Source organism: Gastrolobium bilobum, unplaced genomic scaffold (assembly GCF_033153095.1).
Source record: "Gastrolobium bilobum isolate Gb01-03AN ecotype WA unplaced genomic scaffold, APGP_CSIRO_Gbil_v1 utg2145, whole genome shotgun sequence".
Lineage (NCBI taxonomy): Eukaryota > Viridiplantae > Streptophyta > Magnoliopsida > Fabales > Fabaceae > Gastrolobium > Gastrolobium bilobum.
Genome location: NW_026895759.1, coordinates 115,309 through 137,108, shown reverse-complemented (window position 1 = coordinate 137,108; position 21,800 = coordinate 115,309). Strand labels below are relative to the sequence as shown.

The window sequence follows — 21,800 nt, the reverse complement described above, 5'->3', positions numbered from 1 at the left end:
TCATAACATAACCCAAGGTCAGACGTACCACGAAGATAACGAAACACACACTTCACCGCCGTCGAATGTTCCTTTCCTGGCTTGGACATATACTTGCTCAATACTCCCACTGTTTGAGCAATGTCAGGTCGAGTATTTGGTAGAATTATATAAATTCTTTATTAAAGGGTATTTTTTATTAAAAATAATTATTTTTATTCTATCTAGTATTATATAGTGCATTTTCAAATATTGAATAATATTATCTTATATAATGTATTATCTTATACAATATCATGTCAAACGCTGGATAATATTAAAATATAATCAGGTCTTATACAATCAGGTCTTATACTATCTGTTGAAATATATAAAACCAGTAATGTAGCCTCACCCAATAGCTTAAATTTTTGGGTTGAATTGGTTCTTTACATGGTATCAGAGCATCGGTGTACCGGATTCGATCCTCACCGCCTCCCACTTTCTTTCTAGTGAAATTTCTTTCTTCACACAGGTAGGTGGACTTGTGCATTGTCCACCCTTCAAGCTCAGTGGGCTCTCATGTGAAGGGGCGTGTTGAGATATATAAAACCATTAATGTAACCTCACCCAATAGCTTAAACTTTTGGGTTGAATTGATTCTTTACACTATCAAGCCTTATTCTATATTTTATACCAAACATGCATTAGTCATGTATTAAGAAAAAATAAAACGCGAGTGACCAACATATATAAGTATATTGATAGCAGATATGCTTATGCTCCCTTTCTTCGTTCCCCCCTTTTGGTGTAATCAATAACAAAAAAATAAAATATAAAGCTTCTTCCTCCCGGTACACTGCTTTCAAATTCAGCAAGTTCTTACAGCTTCTGAGTTCAAGGCATCTCCGTACAGAAAAGGGTGAAAAATATACATATATGAAGATTTACTCAACTCATTAAAAAAATGGGACAAGTACGTATGAACAAATAATCAAATTTAGAAAATTTTAACATGATATTTGAAATGATCTTGTTGGAGTTCAATTCCCTTTTTGCCTTATCGTATGCATCCACAAGGAACACGCTTTCTTAGTCTTGCATAGAAAGCTGCATCATCCTTCTTGTGGACTCACTAATATAGCACTCCAAAGCAGCATGTGGAGTTATTTTCCACATTTTTAAGTGCTACCTCCATCTTGTAGCCCAGTGGTCACAAGCAGAGTGGCAATCCCAAATATTTTTCTCGACTCAGCGCTTGCCTGAAAGAACTCTCCACTCTTCAGTTATTATATCCTTTCTCTGGCAAGCATCCATGGTGTGAAGGTGAAAGAAAGAACATATCAACCTGAAAAGAGAGAGAGAAAAAAAGAAGAAGATTTGTTGGACATCAAAAAGATTCAAATAAAATGCCAAGTGTAGCATTTGGCATTCATTAATTCCAAAACTTGAGATTCTAAATAATGAATGACAACAGGAGTTACAGGACTACAGGCAATTGAGTTAAACAGATATTTCAACATGGCAATGCAGCTAACATAACAACACAATTAATTGAAGCAAAAGCAAATGACAAAGTCACAAACAGGTAGGTAAACTGTTAACCCGAAAAGTGGAAAACCAATGTTAAAAGTCAAAGAGGTAGAAGAGTATTAATTCATAGACCAATGCAGCAGAAGAGGGCAAAGGGGGAACACACACTAACACTTCAAGAAATACATGCGTTCATCCTATTTTAAGAATCTCAACAAGCATCTAGAAATTAAGGAGTGTAGCAGATATTTGAATTCACATATACCAATGGATATTGGATAAAATGTGAACCCCCAAAAGCCAAATGAAAACAAAAAATGAAGAGGGATGGAGGGAGCTAGCTAGTGCTGGGACAAGGAGGGAAAGACTAGTAAATAGTTATGAGAGACAATGTAGTAAAACTGACACAAATTCATTCCAAGAGTTTAAGAAAGATATACGATACAAGGGACTTTATGAATCCATGATACAGGATCAGGCACAACAGCATACTAGAATCCATGTAGCCAACCCCTCTCAATGGGATAAAGGCTTGAATGTTGTTAGTGGCAGTCATGATAGTTAGAGCCGGCAAAACGAGCTCGGCTCGGCGGGCCAACCCGCCCCACCAGCTAAATGGGACAGGGTGGGACGGGCTGACTCATTTTTTGGCGGTTGATGCCGCCCCGCCCACTTTGCTACCTCTAATGATAGTAACAATGGTTTATCAGAATGACAAACTTATAAGTAAAATATTTAAAAGTTACTCAACAAAAGAGTATCATCCCATCAATTGATTACAGCACCATGCTAACTGCTTAAGAAAGTTGTGGCCTAGTGTGAAACAATCATTACTGGGGCGGTAGTTAAAAAGGTTGTCATTAAGTATATCATGATGTCATCATGTATATCTATTGGAGTTTTGAGGCAAAAAATAGAGAAACTTGTTCCTTTAGTTTTTGCTGATTCACCAAGAACTAACTTGGAAAGATGACCACCACAGCACCAAATGAGCTTGAAACTGAAGCAAAAATCCTAAAGTAAAAATTAGATGGCAGCATGATATTTTTACACTCCAACTTAAGCAAAACGTTTTTATGAAAATTTAGGAAATACTTAGCCCTTGTATCATGATAATCACATCACAAAAACAGGAGTTAAGGTTATGGTTAAGTATTAACTATCCAAAAGCTTAAACTATTAAGTGAAATGGTCTCTATATCTCTAATACACTGCCTCATGCGAGAGGCCTTTGGACTTGCACATGGACTTGCAGCATGGACTAAGTACAAGCTTATTTTTACCTTGTGTTGAGATTCAACTTTATTTAGATAGAGGTTCTAATATCAAGTCAAGGACTAACTCTCATAAAAGTTAATCTATTAAGTGAAAGCACATCAATGGTTTTTATATAAGTAATTGTTATCATTCCCATAAAATATTTTAATAAATACACTTCATGTTAGAAGGTAAGGAAAGTAGGAAGGAAGGAAGGGAAAAGAACAAAAGAAAAGGGACAAAGTGGTGTTACCACCCAAATATAAAGCATAATGGGTTAAGACCAACTATGTAAGGGTGGAGATGGGTAAACCCGAACCAAACTTTTTACTGAACCGAACCGAACTGATTTTATTTTTTCAGAACCGGTTCAAAACCAGTTTAAACCCGTACAGAACCGGTTCAAGTATGCAAATCCATTCTGAACTGGTTCCGAGACGGTTTCAAACCAGTAATTTTGGTTTGGTTTAATTTTTCAACTGGTTTATAAAACCAATTCGGTTTTCAAAACAGGTTCAGAAAATTACGGTTTGGTTCAATTCAGTTCGGTTATTTTACACACCCCTACGTGCAAGCAAGGGAGGGAACTACATGAAAAGCCTATATCTCAGATTCTCAATGAGTCCAAAATATCTTGAAAGATCATATTCAAAGACTACATACAAAAGAAGTATATCTTTATAAGTGCATCTTACAAAACCTTCTGTTACATTTGTGCTGCATTCATCCTTGCATCATTCTCTTGCTCTTTGTTTATGCAGTCATGGTCGTCCTGGTTTGAGCCAACTAGCAAATGCTGATTTGCTGCAACACTTTCATTGCTCCTTATTAAGGAGAGATGGTCCATAGGAATGGAATTCCTTTTGTAATTCCAAACAAGCATTGAAATATAATCTTGAGATGAAACAAGACCTTGTTCTCTTATGCAACTCTGTTGCTCCTCCAAAGTCTTTGGATCTTCTAGTTTTATGTATTCTATCAATGACTTTTCATGGTCAGGCCTCCAATTACTAGGGAATGGGGTGTAATCTGCCTCCGGTACAAGAGACATCCTTGTATACTGGAGCCCATCAATTGATTCGGCAAGACCCATCCTCAGCAGATTGTGGTACTCAGGAGACTGCCCTTTTTTCTCCTTCAGTGGACGGCTCAGGTTCCGCGCACCAATCTTGTATACTTTAGCACGTGAACGAAGCTTGTATTTTGCAGCATATAGCTTTGCAAGTGAGCCTCTTATGATGTAAGAGCAGAAGTTAACAATCTTTTTCCTATTGTCTGCATACCTATACCACTCAACCATGGTTGACAAAAACTTGTTCATTTGAGCATTAGTATGAGCTTGAGTGGCATGAAACATTCTAAAGCAAGGCTGGGGATCCGGATCCCTATCACCCTTGAGAAAGCTCAACTTCCTAAATTGCTTAATACATTGTTTTAAGCTTGCGGTGACCGACAAAAGGGTTCCCACACCCTTTTCACTTATGATCTTACCACCAGTTGCAGTGTACCTGAGAGTTGGATACACAACCCTCCTACACAGAACATGGTCAAGAAACATTATACCTTTGGTTATATGTTCAATAGGAAGGCTCTCATTATCAAGCTTGAGCATAAACCTCTGATCACAAAACTCAATCAATTGCTTTTTCAGAGTTGCAGCATCCGCCCTAGGGCCTCTAACACCAATCAAGATATGACCTCCATATCTTATATAATCCATCTTCCTAGTTTTATCAGGTCCACTCGTGGGCACAAACTCCGGCCAAGAAGTGTTTCCCTGCTCAGCTTCCCCTTCTGGACTATTCCATATAACATCACTCTTGGAAGGAACATAAAACTCCTTGATCTTCCCTTCCATCCAACGGTCCAACTCATCCAAACAAATATTAGCCAAAAGTGGACTAAGAACTCCACAATGCCCCCAATTAGGAACCTTCTCTGCCTCCTCAGGTGCAAATCCAAAAAAAGTATCCAGCCAATAAGGATCAGGCTTAGGCTCATCCTCAGCCAGCACCCTCTTCTTCTGATACTTCCTCTTCGTCTTCTTCTTCTTATCCTCCCCATCACCAACCTTAGTCGTGACCACAGGCGTCACCAAAGCAGCTTTCAACAAATCAACAATCATCTTATCCCTAACATCTCTCATAACAGCATTGATCACCAACCCCACCTTCATCCCATCCAACACAGTGCTGAAATCCCCTTTTATATACCACAAATAGCCAGCAAAACTCCTCCGAATGACCCTCAAAACCGTGTGCGGGGTCCTCCCTGGTCTAAAAGCAAAGGACTTTGGAGAAAACCTAGCCTCATAAATTGGCTCAAGAATCATTAACAAAACCTCCTGAACGATCTTGTCTTGAAAAGGTGAAGGCTGTGTAGTGCTCAAAATGGCCTTAATCTTCCTCTTTGAGAGAGATTCATAATCGGTTTTGTCTTTGGGGGATTTGATGAAGAACTTCAATCTAGCACCCCATTTGAACCTTCCATCGAGAACGGCATTGCGAAGGGCCAAAAGGTCATCAAGTTGGGACCTTTGGATAGTGTTCCGTGGTGTGTACGCGCCCGTGTCGTCGGTGCAGACTTTTTGGTATGCCAAGACCCACAATTCGAAGCGGCGGAGGAAGGAGGTGAGGTTGGTGACGACCCTGTCGGGGTGGCGGAAGTTGTCGATCCACATTTGGCAGCAGAGGGAGACGCCATCTTCCTTCATGAGGGTAGAAGGGTCGTCCCGATCGGGTTGACGGCGGTGGTGCAAGGGGGTGAAGGAGGAGAAGAGGCGGTGGCGTCCATGAGAGGAGGAGTAGGAGGGTTGGCGGTGGTGGAAGAGGGAAGTGGCGGTGGTACGGGGAAGTGACCGGAGAGGATTGGTGGGATTAGAGAGGAGTTGGTGGGCGAAGATGGTGAGGCGTCGATGCATTTCTCAGGGCATTGGCTTGAGACAGCAAAACCCAACAAAAACCCCTGCACCTGCAAAATCGATTGTTTATGTCTTGCACTCCATTGTTCCCTTTTTCTTTCTTTATTTTTGTTTTTTTTTTTTAAATTTCTCATCTTACAAGAGATAAATTTATCTCTTATACACACATGAAAATGTATGAAATCTGTTCTCTCTTCTCTCCACATTGGATCTCACGCACTTTTATATGTATAAAAGATAAAATTTATCTCCTACAACATAAGAAATATAAATCACTTTAAATTCATCTATCCATTGCACGTATATGTTAAATTTATGAATAATTTTAAAAATATTTAAATTAATGAATATTATAAGAAATTATAACCTATTTATTCTTGAATTTTTCATGATCATTTTATTATTATTTGATTAAAAATTTAATGTTTGTCCAGTTACGTGCATAAATATGATCCCAAAATTTTATCATTTTGGGTTGGGAGTATATTTAATAATTTTAATTTTTTTTTAGGTTATATTAATTTTTAAAATCTCAATCCCAAAATAATATTCTTTGGAAATCACAAGGGATAATGTTATTTCAAATGACAAAAGAGATAACGTTATTTTCAAATGACAAAAGAGATAACGTTATTTTCAATGGAGGTATGATATTGTAACAACCAAGTATAGTTACTACTAATGTTACTACCAATCAATTTCACCGTTAGATTGGTTATCTTGATCCGACGGTTCTAATTTGATATTTATATAGCCCATTTCTATCTGATTCTCTCTCTCACTATACTCTCTACACATAGTCGCCACCGCACTCTACCGCCTCTGCCTCGCCCCTCTCACTCTACCGCCTCGCCGTTGCTGTTAATCCCTCTCAGATTTGTGCGCCCTTCTCTCTTCCATTCTCTCTCTCAGTATACTCTCTACCGCAGCCGCCGCTGCCCATAGCCGTGAGGCGTACATTTGGTACAAGTGACTGTTTGTTGCTTTGCATTAATTCTTCCCCAGATGTTCAAATCAAAGTGGCATCGAATCTGATTTCATTAAGATAAATACAGCGCGCATCTAAAAAGTGGCATCGAATTCTGACGGGAAAAAAAAAATTTGTTTCACCCCCTTTCTAATTATATACTCTAAGAGAGATTAATATGTAGAGAGTATATAAAAAGAAGAGAAAAGGGGTATAGTGCAGCGACAACGATGGGCAGCGGCGGCGGTTATGTGTAGAGAGTATAGTGAGAGAGATAAGGGAAGAGAGAGAAACAAAGAGAAATGGGCTATATAAGTATCAAATTAGAACCGTCGGATCAAGATAACCAATCTAACGGTGAAATTGATTGGTAGTAACATTAGTAGTAACTATACTTGGTTGTTACAATATCCTATCTCTTTTCAATAATGTTATTAGGATAAAGAAGTCATAACAAAAACTCAATGGGTGTAACTCAGTCAGCAACACAGATTGAGTAGGTGGGAAGAGAACCTGAGTTCGATTCTCACCAAATACATACATCCTTGGGGAGGAGTTTTAGAGACTTGACTCTATTTGATTTTGTTCTGGTTTTTTGTTCTTAAAACTCTTTTGTAAAAGAGTTATGGAAACAGTTGTTTTCTATATTTATTTAATTTTGAAAGTTAAAATACAAAACAGAAAACAAAAACAATTCAGACATGTTCTCTAAATTTGATTCTAAAAACAAAAAAAAATAGTTTTAGTTTTCAAAACATTTTTTACAAAACAGGCCTTACCAAACGAGTTTTTTAATTTTTTTGTTCTGAAAACTAAAAAAATGTTTTTAAAAACAACAATCAAACAGAGCTATGTTTAGAACCCTATGTTTAGAACAACAACAATCAAACTGTTTTAGTTTTACAACCCTGTGTTTAGTTTGTAAACTTTAGTCTATTCTCAACCAAACCAAATACATACATCCTTGGGGAGGAGTTTTAGAGACTTAGGTCCTGATTGATTCCTATTCTCAAAAACAGTTTTTAAATTTTTAAAACTAAAAAACTAAAAAATCTGATTGGTATTGATTGTTTTGCAAAATAATTTTCAAAACAATGATTGCTTTTTAGTTTTAAAAACTAAAAAAGGAAAACAACCCACGGATGTTCTCTTATCCAGTTTTTTGATTTTTTTAGTTTTCACGGTGGCATGATCGTAATTATCAGCATTCATTAATGGCAAATGCGTAAATTTGAATACTGAAAACAATAACTTTACGGTGGCAATTTTGTAATTCTGAAATTTCATTAAAGGCGTTTTTGTAAATAACTACAACTTTTTTATAACTTTAATTTAACTACACTCAAACAAGTTTTTTTGTTTGTTCACTCTCAAAATCAGTTTTTAAAATTCATATTCAAAAGACTTTTTGAAAACTAAAAAACAAAAACACTTTCAAACACACCCTACTTAGGGTCTGTTTGGTTGTGTTTTGATTTTTTTGTTCTTAAAATAGTTTCATAGAATAGTTTACAAAAATTGTTTTTCAGAATAAAAGAGAGAAAAAAGCCGTTTGATAAAATTGTTTTGAAAAGAGTTTTAAAATTTAAAAAACATAAAAAAAGTGTTTGGTAATTTTGTTTTGAAAACATATTTTCAAAGTTAAAAAACAGAAAACTCATTTGATTACTTTTTTTGTCAACTTCATTTTATAATTGTTATTTAAAATTGTTTTTAACTATTATTTAAAATTGTAAACTAATGAAAAAATAATCAAAATGCTCCAGAACAACTCCATATCCGCAACAATGTATACAAACCAATCAAGCCACTTATAAATGGTATTCATAATAGAAAAAACATTGCGAAAATTCTCAATTTCACTCACGTTAACCATCCAGTGTTATCGAAAGTATGAAAGATTAGATTATTTTTATTTTCCCCTTCTAACCAGTCAGTCAAGTGATTTTATCAAGCTTCTGCGCCCTCCGCCTCTCCAAGAAGCTCTGAGATCTCATGGCCGCCGCAAACTAGTCAGAGAAGCTGGATCTGGCCAAGGTCACTTAGCTGCATTCCAAGACCTTAAGCCTCTGCGATCAACACGACCTCGCCGGCATTGATGGCGTGGAAGAAGAGGTCAATCGGGTGAAGGAAACTGATTTGTCAAATGTATAATATCAAGTGGCTTCGTAATTACAAAAATACCATTAATGAAAATAGTTGTTCTTCGTGTTTTACATCTTTTGGGGAAAAAAAATTAGAAAACGAAAAAAAAAACAACTCTAAGTTGTTCTCCAATTTTAGTTCTAAAAACAAGTAAAAGAAATTTTTTTTCAAAAACAATTTTACAAAACTCTTCACATCAAACAAGTTTTTTTATTTTTAAAAACAAAAAACTGTTTTATAAAACACTAATCAAACAGACCCTTAGATTCTTTTATGTTTAGTTTGTAACCTTTAGTCTATTCTCAACCAAACTATGTCAAATGTATTTATTGCCGATGTGATGTCATTTAGTTACTTAGATTATTTTATATTATGATGGAACCTAAAACTTCAATAGCAAATATACCAAGAAATAACAAGAAAGATGGCAGTAACCAGCAATGGCAGTAACGATACAGAGCAATAATGCTCTCATCCTAATTACAAACTTAAACAATTAACAATAACAAGAATTACAATGTAGAAAATAGACACCAAAAGACCTCACTCACTCCCAAGCCAAAATACCTAGGCCAAAGAGATCCTAAGAGATCCTTTCCAAAAACCCCACTCCAAATATTTTGAATACATGCCTCCTCACACTATCCCACTTCCTACCTTTTATCCTATACTTCAGGAATATTTTAGAATAGTTACATAACAAATTAACTAATTCACTATTTTTAGGCCCATGGCCCATCAATACCCCCCCTTTAAAATTCACTTTGTCCTCAAGGTGAAGGAAGGAGAAGAAGTGATATAAAAAAAACTTCCACCTGGGTCCCATTGCTTGAAACATAGTGTTCTATTTTTAATGGCATTTCTGCCCATAGAACAAAGTCTTTTGCAGCGCCTAAATCTCGTGGCCCTCTGTTTGCCCTTTGCAGCGCCATTTGCACCTCCATCGAAGGACGCTTGGAAAGACGCAGCTTCCTGTAGAGTCCCAATAGGTTTGTTGTTGTTTGTATTAGAGACCCCCACACCTCCTTGAGTGCCCTTCATATTGGGCCTTAGTTGATTTGCTTTGGCCCCTGTCTTTTCTTCTCTTCCCAGCCCATTCAGTTGAATGTTTATATTGGTCCTAGTGTTATTATTTGGATTGGGCCCGTGGTTAAAATTGTTTGGCCCATTTCACGAACCTGACCCACCCTCTCCCAATTCCTTCTCCATCTGTAAAATTGGCCTAGGTAGAAGTGCAAATCGTGTGTATGACCCATTTCCATTTGATCCAGGTCGGCCAACAACGATTTCTTTCTCTTCGTTTCTTTCATGCTTTTCTTTCTCACATTGAGCTAACAACCTGATGCCCTTCATATCTGCTACTGAATGTGACCAGATTTTAACCCGACTCTCCGCCTTCATTTCTACCTCATGTTGTTCTTGTTTTTCTTCTTCAACCTCTGCCTTCCTCTCTTCCTCATGCTTTTCTTCCTTTTTGTAATTTCTTTTGTTCCTTTTTCGTATGCCTTTACTTCTGCACCTCCCGCTCGATTTTTTTCCTTCAGACCGGTCAAGAACGTCGTCTGATCTTCGTATGGTTTCCCGCAAACCGAGCTGTTGAACCTTTGCAGGACTGCCAAGCGAAATCCCTCTCATTTGATCATCGGATTTCTGGGTTTCCACCATTGGAACCAACCTTTCGCCCTTACAGCAAAACCACTTGAAGCTGTCTCCACTTGTTTGTCAACACGGGTTTGATTCACCCTAAGATAATGCTCCACTTGAAAAATCCACACATATGGATATTCGTCGGTGAAGTGTGGCACCTCTTCCCTTTGGTTCACTGTTGCATGCAGGACCCTCTCTCCACGATCATCAGCATGAGCAACAACTCTATTTTCAGTAACTGATCTCCTTTCCCATGGGTCCACTCGATCAATGAGTTCCATTGTCGTCTCTCTCAGTTGACGAACATAGTCTTCCACTTCATCCATCCTTTCCTCCACACGATCCAAGCTCTTCTCAACCTTCGTCAATCTGTATTCCATATTTATTTATTTATTTTGTTTTTTGTTTTTTCAGATCTGGATCAAAGAGCACTCTCAGGATTGCATTGCTTTGATACCAAATTGATGGAACCTAAAATTTCAATAGCAAATATACCAAGAAATAACAAGAAAGATGGCAGTAACCAGCAATGGCAGTAACGATACAGAGCAATAATTCTCTCATCCTAATTACAAACTTAAACAATTAACAATAACAAGAATTACAATGTAGAAAATAGACACCAAAATACCTCACTCACTCCCAAGCCAAAATACCTAGGCCAAAGAGATCCCAAGAGATCCTTTCCCAAAACCCCACTCCAAATATTCTGAATACATGTCTCCTCACACTATCCCACTTCCTACCTTTTATCTTATACTTTAGAATTATTCTAGAATAGTTAACTAACAAACTAACTAATTCACTATATTTTTAGGCCCATGGCCCATCATATTACATTTACTTTTTATTTTTATCTTGTTTTCTTTAACTTGTACAAAACCTTCTTTTCAATAAGACAAGGTTATGTAGTTTTCTCCCCAGCATTCCCTCATTGTTTCCTTCTTGCATGTTCGGTTGCAATATGGTATCAGTTGATATCTCTTTCATTGCTTCATCTCTGGTGATATAAGTAACTCCTCGATCCATAAATCCTTTTTTTGTCTACTCGGCTTTTTCTCCTGATATCTCTTTACTTCATCTTATTTCTTCAAAATTGACAATGGATTCTCAAGATTCATCTTCGTCAACCACTCAACCTGGCAGATCCGCCATTGATGATTCTTTGAGTCCTTTCTTCCTTCACCATTCTGACAATCTTGGCTTTGTCTTGGACTCTTGGTCTCTCAACTCCTCACCGACGACAACTATGCATCTTGGAGACGGGCCATGAAGATTGCTCTCTCCATCGAGAACAAGCTTGGGTTTATTGATGGTTCTCTCACCAAACTAGACGGTACAAATCTTGTATTATTGAATGCTTGGAATCGCAATAATAACATAGTTATTGCTTGGATCTTGAACTCTATATCTAAGGAATTTCCTGGTAGTATGATTTACTCTGATTCTACCATTGAGCTGGAACGACCTCAAAGATCGTTGTCAACAGAGTAATGGTCCGCGTATTCTTCAATTGAAACAGGACCTCATTAATTTGGCTCAAAATCAGCAATCATTTATACTATACTAAATTGAAATCTTTGTGGGAGGAGTTGGGAAATTTTAGACCTAATTGCACTTGTGGAAAATGCACATGTGGTGGTGCTCGTGATTTGTCCACCAATGGAATATATAATGACTTTTCTCATGGGCTTAGATAAATCATATGACCAAATTCATGGTTAGCTCCTTCTTGCTGATATACTCCCCGCAATGAATAAAGTCATCTCTCTTGTTGTTCAAGAAAAGCAACATCGGAAAGTAGGTTCTCAATCCTCTTCCAATTCAGATTATGACAATATTTTAGCATTTGCTGCCAAAACTGCAACACATAGTAAATGAACAAGAAAAGAGAGACCATTTTGCACTCATTGTCAATTCCATGTGTTGACAAGTGCTACAAATTGCATGGATATCCTCCGGGTTTCAAATTAAAGCAAAAAGGCTCTATTGGAACTTTTAGGAATACTCTAGCAAATCAAACGTCCACCAATTTGGTCTCTCAAGATGTAACATATGGTTCTCTTGCTTCTGAAGCTGACTCTATCCGTCCATTGGACACTGCTCAATGCAGCCAACTTTTCACTTTTTTGTCTAACTACAAGACAAGTTATTGCAAATCACCTGCTTTTATTGAAGGTTCATCCAATGCCTTTAACACAGGTACTTGTTTATCGACATATATGTGTTCATCCTATACTAGTTTAGTTTTTCATTCACCTACTATTTGGGTAGTTGATTCTGGTGCATCTCAACGTATATGTGTACATGTTGATGCTTTTGTTTCCACCAGACCAATCCATGGTGCTCTTGTTACGCCACAAAACCACACACTTATTCATGTAACTTTGGTTGGTGATGTTCACATTAATCCTCAGATATTACTCCAGAATGTGTTATTTGTACCACAATTTCAATATAACTTGGTATATCTGAATGCTTTTGCTATTACTTCACAGCTCCAAGTCATTTTTTTCCTGATCATTTTGTTATTCAAGAAATGAGTAGCAAGAAAATAACTGGCAAGGGTGATCAATTGGGAGGCCTTTATTAGGTGGTGTTTAGTAGAGGTTTTTTTAGGAGATACCTAAGCATCGTAGATAGGTATTCTTTGTTGTCCACATTTGGTTCAAAATATTACAAAATGTTGGTAGGAAACACATTTCCCTAGACTTTGACATTTGTGTGTAAAATGGAAGGAAAATCATTGTTTAATAAAACCACTTCGAATGTGTTGTTAAAATCACTGTTCAATAAAACCACTTTGACGTTTGGTACCTTATGAAGAATACTTTTGCATTTGCAGTGTGTGTAGTTGGATAAAGATTCAAAAATAATAAAAATGTTATTTTCGTATTTTCAACCCATTTTCCTATCAATATTTTATTTTCAACAAAACATAGACTAGTAAACTTAATTCAATTTTCCTGATAATATTTCGGCCTACCAAACCATTTTTTTTTAACTTTTCTACCAAACTCATTTTCACACCATATTCCTACTAATTGTAATTTTTTTGGTAAAAAAAGTTTTCTACTCTACCAAATACCCCTTCACTCTCAGATTCACACTAAATCCTTATCCTATTCTTTAGTTGTTTTCAATATGAATTATATTTCTGTAAAATTGTGGCATAAAGTGAAATATTACTATTTCATTTAAAATAATACAATATTTTATCTTTTATTTAGTTTTTAAATAAGGAATAATTTTTTAATAAAATACTATCATTTTTTTAAAAAACATAATGTTATGTTCACATAATGAAACATATGATTTTTTTATTCTTGTAATTGGCCAGGTGTTGAAAGATATACATCTCGTGCATGAGATAATTTATTATGTCCGGGAGCAGCATTTTTTAGGTGGTCTCTTAGTGTAAATGAGAGGGTAAAATTGAAAAAGAGAAAAAGCAGCAGAGATAATTTTTTTTTTGATGTTATGAGAGAAAACATCAAGAGTAAATACCCTTTTTTGTTCCTGGAAATTTTCACGAGGCACAATTTAGTCCTTAGGTAAAAAAAAGTCACATTTCAGTGTCTAATTTTTGAAAAAAGGGACACGTTTGTCCTTCTGTTACTGGGAATGTGACGACCCACTTGACGGAGGCCAGCTGGAACGTTAAGTGGCTGAGTCACTAACGTCACAGCCACGTGGAGGAGAAAGGAATGACGTCGTCTTACATTGGAATGTTGTATCAGGTGTGTAGAAGGGGACAACGTCGTTTGATGAAGATAGACTTCTTGAACCTTTGTTGTTGACTCAGTTAACACAGTCAGACAACAAGTAACTTGTCCATACCTGCCATTTCCTCTGCCATTTCCTCAACTCGTGAGCTTCGTTTTCGGTGAAGGTTGGTGACCTACGGTGCTTTGTTGTTGTACGTGTCTTCTGCAGTTGCAAGCTTTTGGAAGTAGTGTGGTTTAGGGTGAAGATCCTTAAAACAGTTGTGATTGTGGTGACATTCGTGCAAGGTACATGAGAGAAACCCTTTCTTTATTATCTGTGGTCCCTCTATCCTTTTTGGTCATTGTGTTTTTGCTTAATGTGGTCCCCCATGTGCGGTTTAGGGCAAGAGATGGTTAGAGTTTTTTTTATGTGGTCCCCTTTGGTAGAATATTTTTGGAACTTGTTGCATGTGGTCCCCCTGTTGTTGTTTTAAGTTGCTATGTGTAGTGATTACAAAAAAAACCCCAATTTTTTAGCAATGCAGCCATTTAAAATAACTGTGACTGTTACAGTATTATAGTAATATTGATAATAATTGATTGGTTGTATGATACTGTAAAATAATATTAAGGTAGTGTAAAAAATGATTATGTTCTGTTTTCTATGCAGATGGATGAATATATAGTGATAAGATATCATCATGGGGGTGTGTTTGTTAGGAATGATGAAGGGAAGCTGAATTATGTGAATGGCAGAGTGGATGATTTACCTGAAATGGATTCAGACTATGTAAACCTTCGTGACCTTGAAGTTATGTTCAAGGGGTATGGTTACCACAAATGTAGGCAGATGTGGTGGTTGAAGCCTGGTGAGAGTGATTTAGAGGTTGGGTTGCATCTTCTTGAAAAGGATTCAGATGTTTTGCAAATGGTCAAGTCTGCCTTAAGTAATGGGAACAAAATAAACATATATTTTGATGGTTGCATTGCAGTTCCTAAGATTTTGGTTGGGCCTGCAGAAGGGTCTCCTCCTGAAAGTGCTGATGAGGAGGGGGTCTTAGGAGATTCAGTTGGAAGTTCGTGTGAGTTTAATTCATTTTCTTCTTTTTCTGTTGATGAAAGCGAAGAGGGAGAAGGCAATGGACTGTCATCTTATTCATACGACAGTGTAGAAGATGAGCCTTACAAGCCTCCACCACCGGGTGTTGATGACGAAACAGAGGATGAACTCGATGAATTGGATGAAGAGGAGGAGCCAATAATTGCTTTGAAAAAAAAAATGAAAGGAAAGAAGGAAAAAAAGGCAGTTAACAAGAGTGACAGGGAAGAAAACTTAGAAGAGGATAAGGAGAATATGTCATTTGAAGATCAGGGCTATGGTTACAATTCTGAAGAATTGAAGACTCCTCCTTCAAGTGGGGATGAGGAGGTTGAGAGGGAAGTGTTTCCCAAGTTTAATGAGGAGCAGGCCTTTGGTCAAGTACAACTTGAGCTTGGAATGGAGTTTGGCAGCTTGGAGCACTTTAAACAGGGTGTCAAAGACTACAATATAAGTCTTGGGAGGCAATTTGTATGGGTTAAGAATGATAAGGTAAGATCAAGGGCCAATTGCTCAAATGCTGACTGTGAGTGGATGATATATTGTTCTTGGAGTAACAAATTCAATTGTTTCCAAGTCAAGACATTCAACGGCAACCACACCTGCTGCAGAATTTTCAAAAATAAAAGGGCCACCAGGGATTGGGTTGCTGCAAAGTTGGAGAAAAGGCTGGTCACACAACCCAATATGACAAGAGCCGAGGCTTATGAGCATTTAAAGGAAGAGTACAAGGTCCATGTTCATCTGAAGAAATTAGGGAAGGCACTACACAAAGCCAAGAGAAGAATAGAAGGAAATGAGAAGGAACAGTATGGCAAGCTAAGGGACTACCTGGCTGAGCTTCTGAGGACCAACCCTGGTTCCACTTGCCAGATGCAAGTAATTCCACAACCAGTCCCTAACAGCCCACCAATTTTTTCTAAACTGTATATATGCCTTGATGCCTGTAAGAAAGGATTCAAAGCTGGGTGTAGGTCATTGATTGGCCTGGATGGATGTTTCTTAAAAGGTTATTATGGGGGACAACTCTTGAGTGCAGTGGGAGAGAATGCAAACAAGAGTTTTTATGTCATTGCTTTTGCAGTTGTTGATAGTGAGACTAAAGAAAATTGGAAGTGGTTTCTGAACTTGTTACAAGAGGACATTGGCAGCCATGTAGTACATGGCTGGAACTTCATTTCTGATCAGCAAAAGGGATGTTTATTTCAAATTTATTTTCCTTTTTTAAAAGCTGTACATTGCTAGCCATGTGTGATCACTTTTGTTGCTGCTTGATATATGAATGCAGGGTTTGATACCAGCATTACAGGAGGTCATGCCTGGTGCCCATCACAGGTTCTATGTGCAGCACGTGTGGAAGAATTTTATTAAGCAATGGAAGGACAAAGCCATTAGGGAAATAGTGTGGGAGGTTGCACGTTGCACTACTGTGCCCCAATTCCAAAGAACAATGCGGAAATTGAAGGAGTTGAATGAAGATGCTTGAGCATACCTTCACAAGATTGACCCCTCATGCTGGGTGAAGGCCTATTTTAGTCACTGGCCCAAGTGTGACAATATAACCAACAACATGGCTGAGGTGTGGAATGCAAAAATTGTTGGATACAAGTCCAAGCCCAGTGTCAGCCTATGTGAAGAACTTAGATGCTATATCATGAGGATGATGGCTGCCCATCAAATAATTTTTGGTACAATTAGGGGTAAAATTGCCCCAACGCAACATAAGAAGCTGGATCAATTGAAGGTGTTAAGCAACTCCTGGACACCAATTTGGACAGGGAACTTGGAGCAAGATTTATACGAAGTGACTGGAAAAGGTGAAAGGGTTGGAGTCAATCTAACCTACAAGACTTGTGCATGTAATGTGTGGCAGCTCACTGGATTGCCATGTGAGCATGCAATTGCTGCAATATGTCACAAGAATGAACCGGCAGAGCTTTATGTCCATCAATGGCTGACAGTGGATGCTTTGCATGCCACTTATGCACATACCTTGAACCCTGTCAATTCTGATCAGTATTAGCCTGCATCATCTGAGCCTAAACCCATTCCTCCACCATTGAAAAGGCCAATTGGCCATCCCAAAAAGCATAGGAAGAAGCATCAAACTGAAGAGCATGACAGCAAAACCAAAAAATTAAAGAGGACACGTGCTGCAGAGTTTGCTAAATGTGGGCAGTCTGGTCACTATGCCAAGACCTGTAAGGGACCAGTTGCAAGCAAGAGAGGGAGGAGAGCAGCAGCACCTTCACATGCAGTTAATGTCAACATAGCAGCAAGATATGAAGAGGAGATCCCTCTGAGTCAAGGAGGACCTTCAAGGCAGTCCCAGGCAGCTGAGGAAGCCATTAGGGGCAACAACCCACCACCTACTGCCCCACCACCAACAGAACAATTGTCAACTGAAACTGTCAATGCAACAAGCAGTGGCACAAGGAGCAGGCTTATGGCATTCGTGGCCACACCTGGGTTTAGGCCACCAATACCAGCTTGAATGAAGATGATCAGTTTTTTGTATAGGGGTTCAATTTTTGTTGTATAGGCAACAATGGTCCTTAGTACCCAATTGTTTGAATTGTATGAACTGTCAGTTGTACCCCCATTATTTTTTTGTATTTAATGCCTTTAGGTGAAGTACTTGCTTTTTTTTTAATCACAATATGTCTCTGTATGGGTGTATTTTGAAGCAAAAAAAAAAAAACAATAGGGGAATAGTTTGAAGGATGTTTTAGAATGGATTATGTGGACTACAAGTTCTCTTTTTGGCAGGCCTGTAATTTTGAAGGAAGGGTTTCGAATTGTAAATGACTACAAGTTCCTCCTTCAATGACTACAAGTTCCTTTTTTTTATATCATTTTTTCCCTTTGCTGCAATATGTCTCTGTATGGTGCTTTTTGAATCTCTGTATGAGTCTTTTTGATTCTGTGTATATGTTTTTGGAAAAGGTTTGTGATTCAATGAGTTATAATGCAGGTGTTAAATGCTTGGGGTTGGTATTTGCTGGTTTGAAGTTACATATGTGGTTTGAGTTCCATTGCTACCATGTCCAATTTTTCCTGCATTATGTTTGTGTACAGTCAAATTTTTGACTACAATTTCCTTCAGGTCATGTTTGATGCATTGGGAGGTCATGTTTGATGCATTGGGAATTCGGTTCTCAAATTTTTTCTGTTTTTTTTACTACAAGTTCCTGTGCTGAATTCATTTATGTACTGTCATTTGCTGCAATCCAATATGTAATGGGTTAAAAAGCAGCTTTTAAAATGAAATTTTTAAATGTTTGTGTTACTGGCAATACCTCTTTTCTTTAAACAACTCATGTCTATTTTTAAACTGTCAGGGACCAAATAGGACCCCGATGGCATTTGTCCAGGACCAAATTGGCCCCCGATACATATTGTCAGGGACCAAATTGGGGTTTAGTTTTCATCATTACGTACCAATGTCCACCTCTCAAATTCCCATTTGCAACATACCATTTGACTGGATATTTCACTACATCCAACTATCATTTATCTGTAATGTCCATGTACCACCATATAACATCAGTCCACCCTCACTGTGCAGATAAAAATGGTTATGCCCCATCATGACAGTGGAATCATAACAGGAATAAACTTCATATGATGTATGGGAATGGGCTGTATTACTCCATAATTTTGTTCAATTGCTATTGACATATACTGTATTATATCATGAAGTTAGCAGTATACACAAAAACACATTTTATAGCACAAAAAACAGAACTACATTGCCATGTAATCATAGCATCTTGTGAACTTTAATCATCAAAAAATAGAACTACATTGTCATTACATTTCATTGAAGAAAAAACACATTTCGTACACTACATTTCATTGTTACAACAATTGCAATAAAAAAAAATCATCAAAAATCCTACACAAGCAGCAACTGAGACCCTAGCTGCCCTACCAACATGCCTAATTTCCTTATCCATCCTATCTAACTCCTCCACCATCTTCAGGTATAGGTCATTCAGCTTTCTTTCCTGCACCTTGATACTAAGTTCTTGCTCACTAATCTTCACACCTTGGTCATTCAACTTAGCTTGCAATTGCTCACTCATCATCATGTCCACATACTTCAGCTTGAAATCCATTTCAGCAACATCCAACTCCACCTTGTTGATTCTTCCATCTTCAAGCTCCAGCCTTTCATTAAATACGTCATCTACCCATCTAAAAAAATTACAAAAGGGCTTCTTATCCTGCCAAAATTGCAAACCACGGTAAGCAAATATTCCAAGTTATCAAAACTCAATTTACAAATGTATACCTTGAAATTAGGGCACCCAAAGAATGCCCTATTTGGGTTTCTCTTTGTTTTGGAGGTATAGACGATTGTTTGCCTCCCACATTTGCACCTTCTACCGCCAGTCCGTGAGGTTGTTCTACACCCAAAAGACGTACTCCCACTTGGTCCCCCCAAGCCAGATGACATACTCATCTTCTTCTACGCACCAGAAAATAGCCAGTAAACACCTTCTACTTGACACTCTTTTCAATCTTCATCGTGGGGAGCTTTTGGTTTTTTTTTTCATGGTTTAGGCTGATTTAGGGTTCCTAATTTGACATGGACTATATTAGGTCACTAACCCTTTCATGCAATGGTCACCTGTCCAAACATCCAACTAGACACAAGGCATCTATCTGAACGACGTCGTATTATGTCCACGTGGCTGTAACGTTAGTGACTCAACCACTTAACGTTCCAGCTGGCCTCCGTCAAGTGAGCCGTCACATTCCCAGTAACAGAAGGACAAACGTGCTCTTTTTTTCAAAAATTAGACACTGAAATGTGACTTTTTTACCTAGGAACTAAATTGTGCCTCGTGAAAATTTCCAAGAACGAAAAAGAGTATTTACTCAAATATCAAATTATTAGATGATCCTCGATAAAAAAAAATATTTCCCTCGTGCATCCTTCCTTATCACGTGGTCATTTAGTCAAATGGCAACTAAGCACAGTATTCCGTAACGATGAACCGTATTTTTCTTGTTTCAAACATGATTGATCTTATATGCTATTGATTAGTGTTTCTGTGCAAGAGATCTATATATATATATATATTTTTTTTTTCTGTCTCTCATTTATAGTCTATAATATATTTTTATATATATAAGAGGTAAAATTATCATCTAAATACTATTTCATTAATTAAGAATTTAATATTTTTCAGGTAATAAAAATAAAATTATCTTCTATGTATATATATAAAAGTGCATGAGTCCATATAAGGCCATGTAAAGAGAATAGAGAAGAAGAAATTATGAATCCTATATACTTTTATATAAGGGTAAATGATTTCTACAGTCACCGGAGATAAAGTTATCTCCAGTGAGCTCAAAACGACGTTGTTTTTGGAAAAAAAAATTAAGGTATTTTTGTAATTATAATATATTGTGGGGTTATATTAATTTTTATCATTATAATTTTTTAATCTTATAATCTTAAAACGACGTCGTTTTGAGTTCACTGGAGATAATTTTATCTCCGGTAACTGAAAAAATACTTTTTCTTTTATATAAATAGGAGATAAAATTATCTCCTGAAAAATATTAAATTCATTAATTAATAGCACCAAAGTTATGTGTATTAAATAAAAATCAGTCAATTTATGCGGAGTGGACCTTTTATCGTCATTTGGACGGTAAAATCCTTATCCAAAAGTGTATAAGATTATTATTTATAATTTTTTTAAAAGTGAACTAAACTGATAAGATTGAATTGTCTGAATATATAAGTTTTAGGTTTGATTTCATCTAGTAATTCTTTATTTTGTGGTCTATTTATAAGTTGTTATTAAAGTTTATAATATGGTTGCATCATAAAATGAGACAATTTATGATTCTTTAAATTATTTTATTAAAATAAATTAAAACTTATATAACCAATAAAAATGTGATCCGATAAATAATAAAAATGTAAAACTAACTTCGTGCATCTCGCTTATGAGTTATGAAGTAAGACTTTTTTTTTTTACAGAAGAAGAAATTATCTATACTGATTTATGCAGATTAAGGAAATTTTGTTTGGTACATAAATTATGCAAGCAATTATATACAGAATTTTTGTGTCACGGATAATCGATGGTCAGGTAAAGTTTTTATCAAAAGAGTGACTGAGATTTAAATCTTTGACGTTAGAGGTAAAATTTGTATTTACGAAGTATGAAGTATTTATGTGAGTATGAACAATTTGAAACATACTTATATATTAAAATTGCAAGAAATGTATCTTAAGGCAAGAAATGGTGGTATGTTAATAGTGTTCTAACCAGCCCAGTTGGCTAGCCCAATATTTAAGACTCATTTTATCTCTGATACACCAATCCTGTTATACCTTTGCGGCTGTGACTGACAGTGTTGTTATATTAGCACTAATGTATCAGACTCCCCAACATAATATATTCCGAATGTTTTACGTTGGAATATCCCTCTTCCTTGTCTCTTTTGCACAACATATGTTGTATCACTAATAACGGCTGTAACATATCTTATTTAGCGAGGCCAGGCTACAATGACACTTCCCATAATCATTGATTT

The 21,800-nt window shown here is 36.9% G+C and overlaps 2 protein-coding genes across 2 annotated transcripts; both read right to left on the bottom strand.

The window, feature by feature from the left end:
• Nucleotides 1–884: 884 nt before the first annotated feature.
• On the bottom strand, nucleotides 885–5,668 carry LOC133295678 (nuclear intron maturase 2, mitochondrial). Its single transcript, XM_061494523.1, has 2 exons — nucleotides 3,449–5,668; nucleotides 885–1,306 (listed from the first exon to the last, which is right to left on the bottom strand). The coding sequence occupies exon 1, from the start codon at nucleotides 5,666–5,668 to the stop codon at nucleotides 3,455–3,457; it is 2,214 nt and encodes a 737-aa protein (XP_061350507.1). The 3' UTR covers nucleotides 885–1,306; nucleotides 3,449–3,454.
• A 13,413-nt stretch (nucleotides 5,669–19,081) lies between these two features.
• LOC133295677 (uncharacterized protein At4g04775-like) lies at nucleotides 19,082–19,701 on the bottom strand. The gene is made up of 2 exons (XM_061494521.1): nucleotides 19,531–19,701; nucleotides 19,082–19,462 (listed from the first exon to the last, which is right to left on the bottom strand). Exons 1-2 carry the CDS (start codon nucleotides 19,699–19,701, stop codon nucleotides 19,082–19,084), a joined length of 552 nt encoding a protein of 183 aa, XP_061350505.1.
• Nucleotides 19,702–21,800: the final 2,099 nt, after the last annotated feature.

Coding starts and splice junctions, on each gene's coding strand:
- LOC133295677 (XM_061494521.1), bottom strand. CDS start 19,701: ATGAGTATGTCATCTGGCTTGGGGGGACCAAGTGGGAGTACGTCTTTT. Junction 19,463..19,530: donor TTGGGTGCCCTAATTTCAAG/GTATACATTTGT, acceptor CAATTTTGGCAG/GATAAGAAGCCCTTTTGTAA.
- LOC133295678 (XM_061494523.1), bottom strand. CDS start 5,668: ATGCATCGACGCCTCACCATCTTCGCCCACCAACTCCTCTCTAATCCC.